The sequence below is a fragment of the Hippocampus guttulatus genome, chromosome 12, assembly GCF_054856545.1.
Source record: "Hippocampus guttulatus isolate MCC_2025c chromosome 12, RoL_Hgut_1.0, whole genome shotgun sequence".
NCBI classification, from domain to species: Eukaryota; Metazoa; Chordata; class Actinopteri; order Syngnathiformes; family Syngnathidae; genus Hippocampus; species Hippocampus guttulatus.
The window spans coordinates 18562917-18583384 of record NC_141272.1 but is presented as its reverse complement, the minus strand read 5'-3'; the positions used below and the strand labels follow the sequence as shown (position 1 = coordinate 18583384).

General features: G+C 40.2%; 1 protein-coding gene across 7 annotated transcripts; it reads left to right on the top strand.

The window, feature by feature from the left end:
• The first annotated feature begins 282 nt into the window (after positions 1-282).
• On the top strand, positions 283-18976 carry pou2af1 (POU class 2 homeobox associating factor 1). Of its 7 annotated transcripts, XR_015102533.1 has the most exons (8): positions 6700-9766; positions 9840-9967; positions 13555-13594; positions 13697-13980; positions 14880-15146; positions 16100-16189; positions 16987-17381; positions 18390-18976. XR_015102533.1 is itself a non-coding variant. In XM_086126197.1 (6 exons), the coding sequence occupies exons 2-6, from the start codon at positions 9580-9582 to the stop codon at positions 15282-15284; spliced, it is 1044 nt and encodes a 347-aa protein (XP_085982323.1). In that variant the 5' UTR covers positions 330-360; positions 9568-9579; the 3' UTR covers positions 15285-15413. The 7 variants fall into 7 exon arrangements, 5 of the variants coding, with proteins under 5 accessions (XP_085982325.1, XP_085982323.1, XP_085982324.1 ...); XR_015102532.1 differs by having other exon boundaries at positions 16987-18976; XM_086126197.1 differs by lacking the exons at positions 16100-16189; positions 16987-17381; positions 18390-18976 and adding an exon at positions 330-360 and having other exon boundaries at positions 9568-9766; positions 14880-15413.
• Positions 18977-20468: the final 1492 nt, after the last annotated feature.

Below are 20468 nucleotides of genomic sequence, written 5' to 3'. Positions count from 1 at the left end.
GTGTGGGTACAGCTGTAAGTGGACTAAACAGCTTCCTTCAATGTAGAGAGAATTTTTGAACCAAAATGTCTACTCCCACTACTAAGCTTTGTCAGTCAAATTTTGGTGCACTCATGCACAATTTTAGTACGTAGAAATCTAATAACGACGCTTCCTGGTGTTTGTGTTTATTGTGTCTTGAAATTATTCATATGTATGGGGAAAAGTTTGTTGATTGGATAAACTGCCACCAGTGCCACCAAACTAGAAGCTGCAACATCTCAGGGGAATGGTTCGCCTCTTAAAAAGCCAAGTCGGCAGCACGCCTCTTAGATTTGCTTTAGTCGCCAATCCACATCAGCAAAATGCACTTAGACAAATGTAAGTATAACACATGGAATTGCGTGTGCTTACTCATATGATATGTAATGTATTGTCATGATATTACTTTCTATAATTACTGTATATCTGTTGCATATAACCTTTCATTTGGTTTCACGGTTAGAGTAAAATGTGATTTGTTGTTTGTTTATGTTACATGAGATAAACATGATTGCAGCAGCGACCACATGTGTACAAGGCGAGCACATTCCTGTGTTATGGCAAAATATAATCAATAGCATATCATATGAAGACAACTTTGCAAGATCAGCATCTTGATTATCACCCATCATGATCAAAATGAGTGCTTTTTTTTAAATTCAAATTTGATTTTATATCTCTTTGTGCTCATGATTGCATATAACTTGGGGACGTTTTTCACACTTAATAACTGCAGTGACTTTCACACAAATTTTGTTTCGTGCTTTAGAACTTGTGGGCCTCTTTGCTAAAGAGAAATCATTTGGTAAAATGGCTTCACATTAAAAGTGGATTGTAATGTTGATATGCAAAAAGGTAGAAAGTTTCCCATCTGTGTCAAATAATGTGCAGCTGTGGCGCTTCCTCTTTTGACTCCTCGTCCCTGTTTATTTATTATCTGTGTGGATGTATTTCTGTGCATGGTCATTTTCTATTCATGTATTTTCAAAATTCGAATGAAGTCGTTTCGTCGCAAGATCAAAAAGTAACGTATGCAGGCATGATCACTTATAAAGATGATCTACAGCTATGAATACAGTCGTAATACTACTTCCCAGATTTTATAATGAAGTCTTTATTGGGCGACCTTTTGACATTTCAGTTCCAAACACCAGGTGCAGTCTGAATCTGTGGAAGCGATAATGGCCAATATCAAGTCTCTGTTGACACTACATTCCATTCACTCATTGCAGATGTTATCAGTCCTGCAACTTTGGGCATTAAGAGTTCATCGCCTGATTCGGAACATTTTATCATGGGCAAACCGAATTTCAAAACGACTGCGCATCATCTCGTATTGTGCTCATGAGACCACCGTGACCTTTACAATAATTGCAAAGAATTTCCATCCATCCGTTTTTTTAGAGCGTTTTTCCTGTTCAGGGTCACGGGGAACTAACTGAAGTCTATCCCAGCTGCTGTCAGGCACAAAGCCAGACTTTAACCTGGACTTGCCTGACAGTCACTCATAGGGCTCATTTTAAGACAGACAATCATTCACACTGTCAGTGAGTGGGAACTAAACCCAACAGTGAGCGCCAGCACAAAAGTCAAACATGCGAACCAGGACAAGGACACTCATCCTGGGTGGGGGGAAGATAAAAAAATTATATATGTATAAAACTGACCTAAAAACAATGGGAAATAGTAATATTGTATGATTAATGATTTTTTTTAATCTATTCACAAGGATATTTTCTTACTTTCCTTCATTTAACCAAAGTTTGGCAAAAAAAAGTATATCAATTCACTTACCATAAATGGATGCTCAAAGTAAATTCCGTGAACAATGACATAATTTAGTCAAGGAGAAAAAAAAGATAAAAAGAAATGTGTCAAATTCTGCTGTCGGGCTGTATGTTTACACGAGAACATTTCATATCTGACATGTACAATGTTATCAGTTACGTATCAGCTACTGATAAGAACAAAGGGAAAAGACAGACAGCACAACACTCATCTTTACAACAGAGATTAAGTGGACGCGCAGCCCCAATGGGAGTAGGGACACGTGCCGTTTCACCTTTGTCACTGTGAGAGCTGCAAAGACACTCTGGGAATTGGAGGGCCGTCACGGCATATGAGGTGACAAGGACACTGTTCCTGTTGTCAACTGTGCTGGTGCATTTAATATAGGTCGGCAGATTTTATTTCTTTGTTTCTAAAGACAGCTGTTTTTCTTTATCGACTCTTATTTTTTTAAGAGTGTAAGAAAGCAACATATCGAACAATTAACGTCGACAGAACAACATGCAATTTGACCTTGAATCTGGAATTCAAGAATACGACCCCCTTAATCGTTCAAAAATTCTGAAATAAAGAAAAAAAAAACGATATTTTATATTTCTTGAGAGAAAAAAGTAATTTTGGCAGTATTAGTCTATAGTATTATTTAGTTTTATATTTTAAAACCAAACCAAATACATCCTGTTTGGTCAAACAGAATCCAATTAGTATTCCATAAATTAAAATGCATTTGACACTTTTTTCTTTGTTTTTCAATTCTTACATGCATATTCTTTTATTCATTGTAAATAAACTAACAAACATGATTACTGTCTTCAGCCTCTTGCCGGAATTCACCTCAGATAATCTGCTGCCTACTGATAACCTACGTTGGTAGAGCACCTAGGTTTTTGAAATGATTTTTTTTGTTGTAATGTATCCTTTATTTGACCCAGTGAAAATGAAATTAATATTTGCGCAGGTTTGCGAGTCTGTGCGCACCGAGCAAATGTTATTTCAGGGTTCGCTCAAAAGTCGCAAAAAATCTCAAAGACGTCCGGCAACAGTTTTGAACAGTCGCAAACAATATTTCTTGTCACCAGGAAATTTTGAACATGTCCAAAAGTTTGGACATGTTCCAAATTATTTGGCTCACCTCTGGCGGCTGTCTTTATGACAGTTTGTGACCTTGAAGGAACGCTCTCGGGGGAAGAACCTCTTCATGTGGTGGGATGACTGTAGCCTCTTGCCTGAGGCGAGAGGTTTGAACAAGCCATGTTGAAGTTGAGAAAGGTCAGATGTAATCTGACCTAAATGCCCCCCGGGTCCTGGAGACCTCCAGTTTCTGAATGGATGAGGTCTTACAGCCTTCTCAGCAGCAAGTGCAAGGCCATGCAGTCTATGCCTGTCCCTGCCAGTGTCAAAAGCGTACCACATGGCAATGTAGGTGGAGAGGAAGGCCATGTAGGACTGTGCCCCTCATCTTGATTGGCAGATTGATCTCACTTAGCTGCCTGAGGAAGAACATCCTCTGTCGGGCCGTTTTTGATGAGGGAGCTGATGGTCAGATCCCATAAGTCCTGAGTGATGGTGCTGCCAAGGAAGTGGAAGAAGTCTGCAATGGAGATGGAGGAGTCTTTGAGGGTAAGGATCACCATGGAGCTGTGCTCTTCCAGAGGTCTGCAACCATCTTTTTTTTTCTGGGTGTTAAGGCCCAGGTTGTTGCAGTTGCAACAGGACATGAGCCGGTCGGTGCATCTCCCTACTGCAGGCATATTTATGACTGTCTAACATAAGCCAGTGAGGGTGGTGTTGCTCTGCAAACGTGATCAACTTTACAGACTGAAGGCTAGAGGTGCATAAGTTGGTGTATAGGGAGAAATAAACAGTCCTTGTCTTCCCGAGCTGCAAATGTTGCTTCCGGTCAGTTCGGAAGTCTTTGAGATCATGCAGAGGGAATTGGGCACATTGAGCTGGGAGAGTCTGTCTTGGATTAGAGCTGGGATGATGAAGTTGAAGGCAAAGCTGAAGTCCACTTGAGTTGAGTTGAATTGAGTTGGTGTGGTTTTACTGGGAGTTTAGCGGTTGCAGTCCATCCATGCATTTTCAACACCATTTATCCTGAACAGGGTCGCGAGAAGTTGTTGGTGCCTATTCCAGCTGACTTTGGGCAGAAGGCAGACTACACCCTGAACTAGTCGCCAGTCAGTCACGGGGCACATCGAGAGACAAAAAAAACATTCACACCCACATCCACAGCACCACTGAGTGGTAACCGATCCCACACTGCCCCCACCCAAGCCAGGAGAGAGTAACACTACACTATCAGTGACCTTGCTGTTGCAGTATTAAGTGGAAGGCCCATGTTGAGTGCAACATCTGTGGACCTGTTGTCTCTGGAGGCAAACTGCAGCGGTCCTCCCCTACATGAAGTCAATCACGACTTCATGTAGGGGAGGACCAGGCGCTGAAATACCTTCATGATTACAGATGTCAAGACAGACCACTATAATCAATTAAGTCATGTAATGTTTGTCTTCTTAGGGACAGGGCAGACTTACACAAGCAGGCAGAAAACATGGCTTGACTCCAATGAGGTGTTGATCAAAGACGAAGCGAGCCAGCTGATCAGTACAGTTGTCTTAAGGTGTACAGAGAGAATTTGGTGACTGATGTAAATGTGAAGCTGATGGAAATTGTAGGGACTTGTCCCCTACCACTTTGTCTGCTTAACTTTTGGCTACTGATTGTTTAATTTTGACCTGTTATACTCATTCTAATTATCCCTCTGGGCAGCACAGCAATGGGGCTTACAAATGATCGGGGTGGTGAGCATTCTCCTAGTGCTCACACAAAAGCGCATATGTGCAATATTAAGACCCTAGTGGGCAATTAGCACACGACATTTAAAGCGAATGAAAGAAGCTCCTTTGATTGGCTATGACTGATGTTGGCCTTTACCACTCCCACGGCGACGCAGCACTCCCACTTGCAGATCCTCTGGCCTGCGGTCGTGTGCAAAATTAACAACATCAGGCCTCATCGGGCCTTAGTTTGGAATGCTAGAACTGAACGTTGTTCCCTTCTGAATGGCCACTTGGCAGTGCACACTAGACAACTGTGGTGGCATGATTGTGACGTTGAGGAACTGATGAGTGAGTTACTGTTCATTATACCCTGACAATGACGGATGATCAGTGTACATGTTTCACTTCTCCCCAATCAGATGAAACATGCTCTCCTGATATGTGATATGCCATTGGAAAATGTTTCTTAAAATCCTGGGAGCCTGGGGCAACTCCAACATTTGCATGAATTTTGCTCAAACAAAATTATACATATACTACACATGCACACAAATTGTGCATGTAATGACACAATCAAATCCAACGAGATCCAATCGATAAGATCAGCATCAACATTCACGAATACCAAGATATCAGTGCTCTATTTGATTTGCAGTCAGAGATGAGTTCATGAAACAAATTTTCCTTAATTTTGTGTTTTGTTTGCAATGATGTTTTGTATAGAATGTTGACAGGCGTTTCTAAACTGGTCCTTCTATCAAATCTCCTAGTCCAGCAAGTGTCTTTTCTAGAGGTGGGCAATTTTTAACATTTTGCTGGTCTGTCAAACATGCATGGCAGGCTGATTGAACAAACAAAATTGTCCCTAGGTGTGAGTGTGGGCGCGCATGGTTGTTCGTCTCTGTGTGCCCTGCGATTGGCTGGCAACCGGTTCAGGGTGTCCCCCGCCTACTGCCCGAAGACGGCTGGGATAGGCTCCAGCACCCCCCGCAACCCAAGTGAGGATTCAGCGGTTCGGAAAATGGATGGTCTGTCATTCGTCAGTGGCACCTGTCCATCAATGTCGCTCCGTCATTTTTTCAAGCCAAACCAAATTATAATCATCAGTCAATCAGTGTGTCATGTTATTTTAACCAAGCTTCCATCATCGCTTCCGTCAGTTTAACCCTTTCAGGGACAGCGGTTACTACAGTGGACAGCTTATCATGTTATTGAGTTCCAGGGTGCATGAAAGGGTGAAAAAAAAGAAAAAAAAGTCATAGTCCAACAGATGAAATATCCAACTTGATTAAAATGATAAATGGAGTGCGCTATATAGCAGTACAGTACACACACACAAACACATTTTTATATATAAAATCACACGGTGGCTTCCAAAGAGCTTGACAAAACACATACACTCACCGACACTTATTTCTCCAGGCTGTCTGTGGGTACTTGACCCAGTCAGTGACGATTACACTGACGGATGAAAATTCTTTTTTTGAAGTTTGTCATTATTCATTTAGCAAAACGGGCACCTGTCAGTGACGAACTGACAGATCTTTGGTTTGGTTTGGTTTGGTTTGTTTATTGAACATAAAACACATACACAGTAATAATTTGACAGAAAATAAGGTAGATAAAAAAAGAAAGAAATCAATCTTCATACAACACAGTTATTATGTTCAAGGGAGTAGGAAGAAGTAAAAAACTTATCTAGTCCTACCCCGTTATGTGATTGTATCTAATAAATCATTTTTATATCAATCAGAAAAGAAAAAAGTAAGAAGAAAGAAGTCTCCATTAAGGCTCATACTTTACCCTTAACCGTGATATTTTTACAACTTTTGGTTTGTATCGGGATTATATACTTCCACACCCTGACACTCTTGTGTCAATTTTCTCTTGTATTCATAATGGATATTTCAATACCTTTCTCTATTTATCAACTTAGTTCTGATTTATCATTATATTTAATGTTTTGAATTTATCATTTTAACTCTGATTGATGTAGGTTGTTTGTACTATTTTTTTGAATTTGTTTTTGAACTCAGCAAGCGATTTACTCATTTTCAGGTCCGTTTCGAGATTATTCCACAGATTAACACCTTTGATAGATACACTTCTTTGCTTGATGTTTGTTCTTGTTTTGAGTTTTTTGAATAAGTTGGTACCTCTTAAATCATAGCTGCTTTCTCGAATTTCGAAAAACTTCTGAATGTTTTGGCAGAGCAGGTTATTGTGTGCTTTGTACATTAATTGGGCGATTTTAAAGTCAACCAGGTCATAAAATTTCATCGTATTTAATTTGATAAATAGTGGATTTGTGGGTTCCGTATATTTTGATCTATTAATAATTCGAATTGCTTTTTTTTGTAGGTTGAGAATAGGGAGTGTGTTTGTTTTGCAGGCATTTCCCCATATTTCCACACAGTAGGTCATATATGGTAATAATAATGAAGTGTATAATGTGTACAAGGATCTCTTATTTAGCACTTCCTTGGTTTTGTAGAGGATCCCTACGGTTTTGGCTATTTTTCTTTTTACGTTATCGATATGTGGCTTCCAACATAGTTTTGAGTCTATTACTAATCCGAGAAACTTGGTTTCATACGCTCTTTCTATCTCAATTGAGTTTACCATAATTTTAGCTTGGTGTTTGATTGGTCTTGTGCCAAAAACAATTAACTTCGATTTTTTCAGGTTAAGTGACAATTTATTTCTGTCGAACCAGTTTTTTAATTTGTTTAATTCGTTTTCTACGGTTGTCAGGAGCTGTTTCAGATTTATTCCAGAACAGTAGAAAGTTGTATCATCAGCAAATAGGACACATTTAAATTGTTTTGAGACCTTGCAGATATCATTTATATATAAGATGAATAGTTTTGGACCAAGCACTGACCCCTGAGGAACTCCGTGAGTGATTTTTAGTTGATTCGTTTTTTTATTGTTGAGTTGCACGTACTGATATCTGTTTTCTAAATAACTTTTTATCCATTTATAAGCTACACCTCTAATGCCATATCTTTCTAGTTTTTTCAATAATATACTGTGATCTATTGTGTCAAAAGCTTTTTTTAGATCTAGGAAAACCCCAACAGTAAATTCTTTGTTGTCTATATTAGTGGCTAATGCTTCCACAAACTCCATAACTGCCATTGAGGTGGTCCGTTTTTCCCTGAAGCCATATTGATTCTCACTTAACAGCGCATGCTTTTGTATAAAGCTATCAAGTCTGCGAGAAAATAGTTTTTCTAATATTTTTGAAAATTGTGGTAGTAGTGATATTGGTCTATAATTTGTAAACCGATGTCTTTCTCCACTTTTATAGATTGGAATAACTTTAGCAATTTTCATTTTTGATGGAAAGATACCAGCTTTGAATGACAGGTTGCATATGTGCGTGAAAGGTCGCACTACATATTCTATAATCTGCTTTATTATTGTCATGTCAATATTAAAGCAATCAGTTGACTTTTTATTTTTAAAAGTTTTTATAATATTTGATACTTCTTCTTGTTTTACAGCAGTAAGGAACATCGTGGAGGAGTTTTTTTCTACATATCTATCTATTTCAAACAAGTTTGTTGGATCAGGAATTTGTTTTGCTAGGTTACTGCCGATGTTGACAAAATACTCATTAAATTCAGTTGCTATTTCTGCAGTTTTTTCCAAAATAGTATTTTTGCCTTTGATAAAATACTCTGGATAATCCATTTTTTTAGGACTATTTCTGATTACTTGGTTAAGTATCTTCCATATTTCTTGTGTGTTACTTTTATTCTGCTCTAATAGTGCATGATAATGATCTCTTTTACTGGTTCTTATAATATTTACTAGTTTATTTTTATAGGTCTTATATTTTTTTTCTGCTTCTTCAGTTCTCAATTTTAAAAACAATTTATATAAATTGTTTTTCTTTTTACATGCGTTTTCTATGCCTTTCGTTATCCATGGCTTACTTGGGTCTTTATACTTTTTGGAGACTTTAGTTAATGGAAAATGTTTATCATATAAGGAGATTATGGTAGACTGAAATACTTCAAACGCTGTATTTGGGTCTTCGTTTGAATAGACCTCGGTCCAGTTTTGTTTTTCTAGGTCTTGCTTAAAGGCGTCGGTGGAGCGTTGGGTTCTTAGTCTTATTTCTGTTATGCGAGTTGTTGATTTAGCTTTTCTATCAAAATAATTATGAAAAACTGCAAAAACAGGTAGGTGGTCACTTATGTCATTAATGAGAAGTCCACTTTCCATTTTATGGTCAATCTTATTTATAAATATGTTATCTATTAATGTGGCCGTGTCAACTGTTATTCTGCTAGGTTTCAGGATTACTGGGAAAAAGCTGTTGCTGTACATAGTATTTATGAAGTCGGTTGTTTTTTTGTGTCCATTTGGGTTTAATAAGTCAATGTTAAAGTCACCACATATTATTCGTGTTTTCTTATCGTTGTTGTAACTGAGCATATCTGTTAGTTTTTTATTGAATGTGTCAATACATGATCCTGGTGTCCTATAGATGCAACTTATGATGATATTTGATGCCTTTTTATTATGTATTTCAATGGTTAGACATTCCATTAGGTTTTCTATTGTGTTTGTCAATCTCTCGATTTTACTGCATTTAAGTGCTTTGTCTACATATATTGCAACCCCCCCTCCTTTTTTGTTTTCCCTATTAGTTGCAAACATTTCATAACCTTCTATTTCCATTTCAGTTGTTTTATCTTCATCAAGCCAAGTTTCTGATATGGCAATTATTTTAAATTTATTGAATTTAGTCAGGTATTCTTTGATTTTTGTGAAGTTTTTATAGAGACTTCTACTGTTTAAGTGTATTACTGAAAGTGCATTTTCCAATTTTATATTAGTGTTGAATTGTTCATCCAGGTAATAGTCAGAGTTTGTTACCCTTTGTTTGTTCTGGAAGAAGTTGTTGTCTGGGTCCAAATTGTTCTCGGGATCGAATGGCTTATAGTCAATATCTTCAAAGGGTTGGAAGTCCATGTTTTTGGGATGTGAATTTCCCGCTCCCACGCGGTCGTCGCTGGCTCCCTCGCGGTCGTCGTTGGTTCCCTCGCTGTCGTCGCTCGCTCTCTCGCCGTCATCACTGGCTCCCTCGCGGTTGCTGGCTGGACGTCTTCTGGGTCCCTCGTGGTCTTTCATCAGTATTAATGGAATGGCCACCTCTGGTATTTTCAAAGTGCCCAGATCTCATTTCTCTACAAAGTGGAGATTAACTTGCTCTTTTTCTGGCATTTCTAGCCCATCCCGCTACTCCGAGCAGGTCCAGACCATACCAGGGTGTTCGAGTGAAAGATTCAGTCAAAGAGCTGCTGAGAAGGAAAAGAAGTGCGGAGTTGCTGAGCACCAAGACAACTGCACTTGATCCAGTAAGCACATCATATTAGTCCATGCATGACCATATCGATAGATTCGAGCAAAACTGTGATTTGAGAAATTTGCCTGTGTCATTGGCAGGGTATAAATTCTTTTTACACCGACCGTCTACAACAGGGATGCAAGTCTGGTCCTCGAGGGCCACTATCCTGCATGTTTTAGATGTTTCCCCTCCTCCAACACACCTGATTCAAATGATCACAATTGTTACCAGGCTTCCGAAGAGCTCGCTGATGAGCTGATCATTTGAATTAGGCGTGTTGGAGGAGGGAAACATCTAAAACATGCAGGATAGTGATCCTCAAGAACCAGTTTTACACAAAGTTAAAAAAATAAAATAAAATTTGACTCATACAGTAAGTTGGCCTTAGCCTAGCAACTGGAAGTTAGCACGCCCCCGTAGCCCAAATGAGGAAATGATGTGTGCATTTCATCCATTGATATAATAAAAAATGCACACAGCGAAGCATCCCAACAACACTCACAGGCATATGCTCTTCCGACACTGGTAAAAACCAAGTGGTACCGACCAAACCCGATCGGATTTTCTTCTTCTACTCCTCAATGTAACTACACGTATTTTACTACGAGGACTCGCACTGACCCTACGTGGTCGAATCGTGCACTGTGCTCCCAACGAAGGCAGATAGACAGACACAAGGCAAATGCAACGCAGCTGGAGCATAAAGTTTCACCAGTATTTCACTATGAAAAGCATTTTCTCAGGTCAAATACAATACGTATTCACACCTATGGACTAATGTCAAACGGAAATTCCCTCACCCGGAATAAAAACCTATGCATTAAAATTTCGACTACGATATTACATTAACGATCGATTCATAACAACGGAAATTCCGGTTCCCGAAACCCGGAAGCCATACGGAAGCCCGCAGTTGCGCAAACTCAAGCAAGTCCCGCTTGATACAGTACTAACGGAATAACTGTGTCCGCAACGCGACTTTCTCTAATTGGATCCAAAACGGCGGCATTTAAGTGACTCTATTGGTATGAGTTTTACTGGAATCGCGAACGATTTTCTATTTCATTCATTTCCATTTAGACCCTGTAGATCTTGACATCCAAACGAAGAGGAACGGTAATGCCCGTGGAAGAGAGAGTGGAATGCATCCGATTAGCCACTTGTGGCTCGACAGACAGTCGAGTAAACGAACGTTATCGTGCTAAAAACCTTCCGCTAACTGGACCGCTAATTAGAGAGAAGGCGAGTTCCATAGCGCTAACTATGGGCATCGAGGACTTCAAAGAGTCCCGTGGCTGGCTTCAAAAGTTCGTTGCACGACATCAGATGAGCAACGCTGTCTTGTGTGGTGATCGAATGGAGGTAAAATTAGAGGCAGTGAGTGAGTGGAAAGAAAAGCCACCAGGTCTGTTACGAGTCTCATTTTAGAGCAAATAGGCCTAATTTTGTGATGCATATTGTTATACTGTATTTTGTTTGTATGCCTGTACTGTATGCTGCGGTTTTTGTGTTATAAAAAGTTTTTGGAACCTATATTTTTGCATTTTATTGCTTGTGTTGTTACACATGTATTATGATCACATACTTACATGTTCATAAAGGACATGTACCATCGTCGTTTCCCACATAAGGAAATTCTGTTATAAGGAAAGATTGGACAACGCGAATATGATTCCTCACTAGAGAATACCTGTACTTCCTTCAGAATTCTACTAATTCAACATGGCGCTCATGGACACCTGGCAGCCCATGAGTATCCCTTTCATAATTATTGTGAGAAATCATTAATATAGTGCATATCAAACTGGTGAGCCTTCACATTAATCGGTGCACATTAAAAATAGCTCTCCGTTTCAAAAAGGTTGCTAATCTCTGTTCTAAATGATGCGCCTTCACCAGTTACATTTCATTAATGCGTGGAGTTTTCACTCAATCAACCTGTCTAGAAAATGAACAATGTTGCGATGTATTTATTTATTTATTTTGCTTGTTCACATGCTTGGCGACCGGAGCATAGATTTAAAATGAAAAGTCATTTGCTATGAGTGCTGTGGCATGGATGTTTTGGATTTTTTTCACATTTTCACAACTGAAGAATAATACCTGATCATTGACGCTATTCACAAGAGCTTCAAGAAAAGCCCTGTGATGAGCCAGAGCTTTTCCCTGAACACGGGGGGGATTTTGGCCTTATATAATGCAGGTGTTTTTCCATGACAGTTACAGCCATTTGCTGGATGGCTCCAGGACAGGGCACAGTGCCCTATGCAAAATAACCTGCAGCCTTGCCAAAGATCCGTCCCCCTTCTTTTTTATTGCACACACACACACACACACACACACACACACACACACACACACACACACACACACACACACACACACACAGATTCTTCAGAACATACGCATTGGTCATGCCCATATCCCTCTGAGCGGCAAACAATTGCGAGTGCTTTTGAAGGCAGGGAATGTTGCGTTCACGTAGGTTCGTCAGGGTTCGTTTGAGGTTCGCCTGTACTTTTCTTGTCATGTGAGAATTTTGAACACGTTCAAAATTTCTTTGAAAAAAAAAAAACACTAAAACTGTTGGCGAACGCCGGCGTCCGTTCAGCAAACATTTGGAGCCTTGACAAGAACACAACATTTGCTGCCTTTGCAAATTCTCGCACTTGTTCGCCGCACAGTGGAATGGGGGTTTAAAGATTAGAACTGTAATCTATTTAAACCTGCACAAGGATGCAACATATTTGAACATCATTTTGCACTATGAATTTGCCATTTCATTTGATGAAAAACACAAAAGTTGGAATATTATCTATTATACTTGTGAGATGACAATTTATTTGCTTCTGAATGAATGGATTGACCGGTGGCAGTTTTTCACACACAATTACATATCTGGCAGATTTGTGATAAACCCTATCATAGCACACTGTAACCTGATAACATGATAAGCTGTCCACTGTAGTAACCGCTGAAAGGGTGAAGAGTGAAGTAGCACATTTAAGCATCATTACATGGTCCTATTTTCCTAACCTTTCTCAGCAGACATATCCAGTGTTCTAAATGCTCTCTATACTATACTTGGAAGTTACCTGAAGGATCCTTCAGAGTGGTTCAAAAGATTTCCATAAATGTGTCCCAACTATGCAGTATTCATGCACATGAATAACAATTCCCACCTTTCATTTTTTATTCTGTTAGGGGATAATCGCTGTCCCACACTTCGTGAACATGGCACATTTAGATCATAATTTGACGGCTCTTTCTCGCAAAACTTCCACAAATGTGTCTTGATTCATTTTGATAGGGTTTCACTATGATTCGATACTTGAAAAGGATGATCATGTATGCTTGTGGTTACCACAGGATGAATTGTCTGTTGCTGTGGTGTGGAACACAGTTGCTCCAGCCCCCTCATGTACACAGTAGCTGGTATTTGACTTTAATCAGTGCAAGAGTAATTTTGCGTATTTACATATAGTATGGTGAGAGTTCAGCAGCAGTAATAATTACGGTTCCTCTGTAATTTCAGGATATTTCACTCATTCGCGTCAGCTTTCGACTCCTCATTGCAATCTCTGTTATCTTTTGAAGGATGTGATTACACACAACAACCAGCCAACATTAGCACAAGGTACTCATTTCTCATTTGCCTTCCAGCCAAACACCTGCTTGCGAGGGTTGCCAGAAATGTTTGTCCCATACATTTGTACCTTTATGTCTTTACTCGATTCAGGAATCTTGGGGCATGACATCGCCAGCTGCTCTCCAGCAAAGTCTCCAGTACATGATGGAGAGATGGCACAATGGAGAGCTTCACTCTCTGCCAACAGGAATGGACTTCAGCAGGCAGTAACGGCTTGGTCCACACCTGACTACAGCCAGCAGGTCACCTCCGCTCAGCCTCCGGCCTGCCGGGCTGGCCCAACTTTGACAGCTGATGTCTACATGCAAACAACTCTGTGCCCAAGTTACACGATGCTAACCTACACACAGACACCACTGCTCACTAACGTTGGGGTGAGTAGTTGGAATAAAATCCCATTTATATTCAATGTAATGGGCAGCACATAGCATTTGTGCCTCACAGTGCTGAGGTTCGGGGTTTGAATCCGGGCTTCCTCGATGGATTTCGCATGTGTTTTGTCTCTGCCCTGTGATGGCGGGGTGTGTTTTTTCCAGGAGTAAGTTGAGAAAGACACCAGTTCTCGGCAACTAAGAACAGGATAAGTAGTGATAGAAAATGAGTTCATCGATTTTGCTTACCGTATTTTCGGACTATAAGTCGCAAGGGTTTTTTTCATAGTTTGGTGGGGGGTGCGATTTATACTCCAGAGCGATTTACGTGTGAAATTATTAACACATTATGCTCTATCATTTCAAATATTATTTTCACATTAAACCGCAAGAGGGCACATTCTCAGTTTGTTGTTTATGCGTCGTGCCACGTTAGTATATTCTACACTTATTCAGCCTGTTGTTCTCGATTTTGGTTTTAATTTAATTGCCTTTCAAGATGACACGTCTGTTCTTGGTGTTGGAATTTGTCAAATAAATTTCCCCCAAAAATACGACTTTTACCCCAGTGTGACTTATATATGTTTTTTTCCTTCTTTATTATGCATTTTATGGCTTTTGCGGCCTATAATCCGGAAAATACGGTATTCAAGCCTGTGATCAATTCATCTCGCCAGATTTAATTGGAAGATGCTTGCAGGAATGCCTGCTGATCATAGCAAAATGTGGTATGTGAAAAGCTGAAGCTGAGTGGCCCTGAACAAGTATTTGCACAAACCCGATGTGACCCTGATCAGGACTTTCTTGGTGGCGATAATCCATAATATATGCCCTGTAATTGTTGCTTTGGAGATTGACGCAATGCCTTACCGCTGTTTACAGATTATTTTTTGTCGTTCCAGACCATACCTGTGGCCGCAACGACATGCTCCCTTCCTCAAATGGACCTCCCAGATTTAGGGTGTGCTTATCTCCCCTGGACCCACCCCCTCACCACCCTCTCTACCGTGATTTCAGGGGTTCAGTTTGCCTCGGGGTCTACACCTGTGTCGGGGTCCTCTTTGGTCCACACGCCTTTGTCCAAGTCTTTGACCAACCAAGATATAGATTCTCAGCACCAGATACTGGAGCCACTGCAATATTCGGACCAGACCAAGCTACACAATGAGGTGCGAGATGAAGATCAAGAAGTAGAATTGGAAACACCAAACTTACTTGATAAAATTCTGGAGGATCAGGGGAAAGATGAAGATTCGGGAGGCAAGGTGTCATACAGTAACTGGTTCTATTTGCCCAGTGCTTTTTAACTCCTAATTTTTTTTAACTCCACTGACCACAAAAGTGCAAAGGATCGATGATTTGCTCCTTTGTCCGCAGAATTATACACAACCAATATCTGATGTCAATGGAACTTACTATATTTTCACCCATTAAAATTTCTGTTTAAATACGAATGAAGTGAGGATAGAGGACTTTGTTTGCTTTTTGGGTCATTTTCAAGGTTTAAATAACATATTCCCACATTAAGACATTTAATTTGGAGCAACTTTTAAACAAACAACATTTATGACAACAGTGTGAGTGAGCACAACAAAGACAGTAAGTTATTTGCCCCAAAACAATTTGCTGAGGTGTTTTAACTTATATCGGTTATCTCTTTGTTGTGAAATGTGGGAAAGCCAACTTTCACAAAGGCAAAACAAAAAATATGTTGACTTGCCCAACTTAAAATGTTATCGAAGCCGGTTGCTTTGAAATTTTGAGTTCACTCTACTTTTTTGTTCTTACACTTACGGCCTTCTCCGTCACGATTATTATTATTATTATTTTTTTTTTTATGTCTTGAATGAAAACGAAAACTTACCAAATGTTGCATACACATTGTCCTCAGCAAAATATTTGATATTTTCAAGTTTGCATACACAAGTACAAAAAAGGGGGTCTGTAGCGCCTCCGACACAGGTTTAACGGAGTGCTTTGACCGAGGACAACAAAAAAAGGAAGGCATGTGTAGCAACCTCAGACCTCCAAAACAGTCTGTCGTAGCCATCCCCTAAAATGTAAAGGAACTAAGTTATGAGTATTTGAACGTACACTTTCGCCCATTTGTGCACATTTACAGGTGTCATACATTTGCCCCTTTGTCCTGGACGGCTAAACGATCTAACCCATATATAGTAAACAGTTTGGGACTTCACTATCACTGTATGAGGTAAGAATCAACAGCTTTTTATCACATTTACACAACATTTTATGAATACAAGTAATGAACAAATCTTAAATATGGCAGGGAATGTGTTTGTCTTTTTGTTTTGATTTTGAGCAGCAAATTTGAAGTTACATGTTGGTGCTCACCAGGAATGCATAAGCAAAATTGCACAAAGGCCTATGTCAAATTTTCACTTGAAAGAATAGTGAACAATCTTGGGATTTTTTTTCTGTGAAGGTTTCAAGTAGTGTGTACGTACATTGAATACACTTCATCTTTAGCATGTTTAGTATAAAGTGCCAATTTTGGAAGCAAATAGGGAATGGTATTTCAACAAAAAGTGTCAAATGTTGTTGGTAAAATTAATGGTTTTAAGGCTTTAAAATCTCTAAAATCCATAAACTAATGTATGTACTGTACTCCAAATAAACCTCTACTTTAGAATGAAGTGTCAATTTTATATGCAACTAGAGGATGGTATTTCAACAAAAAATGAAAAATGTTGTTGATAAAATTAATGGTTTTAAGGCTTTAAAATCTAAAATCTAAAACCCATTAGCTTCCAGGGGCTTTGCCCCCTGGGCCCCCATCCGGGGGATCTACTCACGTCGTGTTCGCATTTACATCACATACATTTGCCAGTACAGGGAAGTAAACAAATATGCCTGACTGTATCCATCCGTTGGCCCTTCAATCTGGTCTGGCTGTAGGAGTCATTCCAACAATTTTGCGGGCTCTGTTCGTCAACAATTTTTTTTTGTTTATTTTTTTGACAGTAACCATCAATTTGTTTTTCACAGCGTGGATCGTTGACGAAGGGAGATCCTTTTTTGGCCGGACATGTCCACTTTACGACACGCTGTCTGGGTTCCAGGGGGTGTTTATCAATTCATGAAAATGTCCTTTTTATTGTTTTTCACGGGACCAATTCACGTGTGTTTAATTTGACTGATGTTTTGTGCGATAAATGAGTGCATTTAATTTTTTTCACCAGCGTGTGTGACATGGACACTGGCTTGATGAGAATCCAGAAGAGAAGACAAGTAGCGAAAGTGTTGACAAGTGCGTTTGGAGAAGTGACTTACATATGAGTCCATGGTGTGGTGCAAGTGCGCTTGGTGTAACATCTCAGAAGCTTCAAGAAAGTTCTGGGGTCTTCTCGAGAGTGGCAGTGAAGACCATCCTCCATCCCAAGGTGCACATTCCACCATCAAGTTACATTCAAGAAGGGGGCAGCTATAAGAATTGCATTTTGTGTGTTGGAGAACAGAACCATGAAAAACCTGTAATCCCATGTGGATGCAATTTTTAGCAGAACTTTACAAAATACCTCAACTATGTTCATGCTGTGTTTCATGTCTGATCATGTTCTTCAACTTGCGTTATTTAGATCAGTGGTGCCCAATACATCGATCGCGATCGATCAGTAGCTTGTGGACCGGTTCCCAATCGCGTGGGGTATAGAGGGGAAAAAAAACCTACTCCAAAACATTTGTGTGTCTGTGTGGGTGTTATTAATATGATCTATTTTTGTGTTACGTACTGCACACTGCACCCTTAGCATCCTATCAGTCTCACCTTCAGAAAAAGTATTTAAAAATAAAATTTAAAAAAGCAGGTCACCTTTAACCTATGGTGGCATGGAACCTGCATCACCGGAGGTTGTTAGCGGTCAGCAGTCTGGAATTGCAGCTTGTGATCAGCTGTTGTGCTACATCTTTTATACTTATTACTATTACTCAGAGTTTGTTTCGTGTACAATTCACTGAGGGCTCTGGCAAAGAATGGGATTCTGAAGGGCCAAGAGAAGCATTTTAAAATGGTACACGTGAGCTTCGATAGTCCACGCGCTGCAAAAGTGTGTCCCATGCCTCCACATCAGGTCTCCCAATAGGGTAGACAGTGATTTCCTTTTCACAAACTCTTGTGTCTACTTTAGTTTTCTGTTTCGTTCATCTTAGCGACCATTATGGCTGTTTCTCATTATGGCATGCGCGTCTAAGTGTGTGTGTATGCGCGCGTGTGCGGTGACGGGTCGATCGCGGGAGCTTAGTTGATCGAAAAGTAGATCTTTGGTCAATAAAGGTTGGGCACCCCTGATCTACATTAATTAATTGGAAGAAGAGTTACAGCTTTGATTTTACAATATGTTGTCGCGTTTCCCTTCAAGAATCTTTTTATTCCTTTTGGGTGGCGCGCCTAGCGCTCTCCGGTCTCGTGCCTTTTTCTTATGAGAACAAGGCCAAAGGCTTCAACTATGACTGTGCTCTGCTACCAAGCCTACAAACCTGCCGGCCACACGAGGGCGCCCGGGACGCCTTCCAGTGCACCTCAAAAGAAGACAGCAGACTTCAACAGCATCACACGCGCCCATCTTATGAGTGATGTGAGACCACCTTATTTCCTTTTTCTTGTGTTTTTCTCTTTTTTTCCCTTTTTTTCACACCAACTTCTTTCCGTCACCTCCTGTCTTCACAACTTGGCCATCTCACCTGCTAGGCTTGAATGAGGACAAACTCCTCACAGCTCATCCATTCAGAGGATAATCAGCGAGTGCAAATTACCAGTGTACAAAACCAAATTGGTGCTTAAAATTGGGTATGAAAGGGGTTAAGTTCATCAGAGCCACATGTCCATCTTTTTAGAAAGTTAACACTATCTTGTGTCAAGATAAACCCTTTTACTTTTTTGTATTAGTTTATTTTTTCCGATTAGATTCTCATTCTTTGCCACCCTTTCCACCTGAGTTAGTTTTCCTCCCAATTCCCATGTAGATTTTGAGAATAAATGTTCACACCATAAAAATGAAACGTGTACAGTGTATGTGCCTCAATAGCAGTTATGAACCTCTAAGCTTCGAAAAACAAACTCAATACTCTTTAAATCTGGCAGCCTTCTAATTAATGACGGATTTCAGAGGATTGTCATCTGCTGAACCAAACTATAAGCATGAATAAGAGGTATAGAGATCAAACACTTGAACATGAACATTGTAACAGGTTTAATAAACCGACAGAGTGCAGCACTCGACAGAGTCCTTTTAAAGTCCAGTGATTGCAAATTAGTGGCAGGTGCACTGCTGGAGGGAACGCCCTCCACTCCAGCCGGAACTGAAAGAAAACAGAGCAAGATCAAACCATTACATACAACCTGAACTGATCGCCAGCCAATAGCATTATTATTATTATTATTATTATTGTTATTATTATTCTTATGAAAACCTGTTAAATATGCTTGACCAAAAAAAAAAACCTGTGGCAGATTCTGAATCATCGCAAAAATATCATAAAGAAGAGTTTATGTGCATCTCTGATTTAAAAATGTTCCAAACATTTGTTGGCCAGTGTAATGTAACACCACATAATAATATAAGATAAGATAAGATAACCTTTATTTGTCCCACACTAGGGAAATTTGCAGTCTACAGCAGCAAAATTTGGAGGGGGTGGGGGGGGGGGCAGAAAAAAACACAGTGTTTCATTGCACAGAATAAATGTTTCAGAAAGAAACTGTACACAGTAAAATATAGGTGCAATTTAAATACAGGATTAGCAATATATTTGTAGAATAAATATAATAAATCAGCAAGAACATAGAAAACACAGCATAAGGTGGCTGTGCTATTTACAATGGTTACAGGTTTTCACGTATGTTTATTCAGCAGCCTGACAGCAGTCGGTAGGAATGAGCGGCGGTATCTCTCCTTTTTGCAGCGCGGGTGTAACAGTCTCTGGCTGAAGGAGCTACCCAGTGCTGTCAGGGCGGGCTGGAGTGGGTGGGAGGGACTGTCCATCATAGCTTTTAGTTTAGCAAGCATCCTCCTGTTGCCCATCTCCTCCAGAGATTTCCAGGGAGCAGCCCAGGACAGAACTGGCCCTCCTGACCAGTCGCTCCAGTCTCTTTCTGTCCTGGGCCGAGATGCTGCCTGACCAGCACACAATGACATAATGGATGGCCGAAGCCACCACCGAGTTATAGAAGGTCTTAAGGAGTGACCCCTGAACCCCAAAAGACCTCAGTCGGTTCTGTCCCTTCCTAATCAGGGCGTCCGTGTTGGTTGACCAGTCCAGTTTATTGTTTAGAAGAACACCCAGGTACTTGTAGCAGGTCACCCTCTCTATGTCCGTACTCTGGATGTTCATCGGTGCAGGTGAGGACTGTTTCCTGCAGAAATCCACAATCCCGGGTTTGATCTGGAGGTGATTCTGCTGGCACCAGTCCACAAAGTCCTTCGTCAGTCTCTTGCACTCCCGATCGTCTCCCTCTGTAATGAGGCCTAAAA

Coding starts and splice junctions, on each gene's coding strand:
- pou2af1 (XM_086126197.1), top strand. CDS start 9,580: ATGTTTTTGGGATGTGAATTTCCCGCTCCCACGCGGTCGTCGCTGGCT. Junction 9,767..9,839: donor TAATGGAATGGCCACCTCTG/GTATTTTCAAAG, acceptor TGGCATTTCTAG/CCCATCCCGCTACTCCGAGC. Junction 13,595..13,696: donor CCAGCCAACATTAGCACAAG/GTACTCATTTCT, acceptor TACTCGATTCAG/GAATCTTGGGGCATGACATC.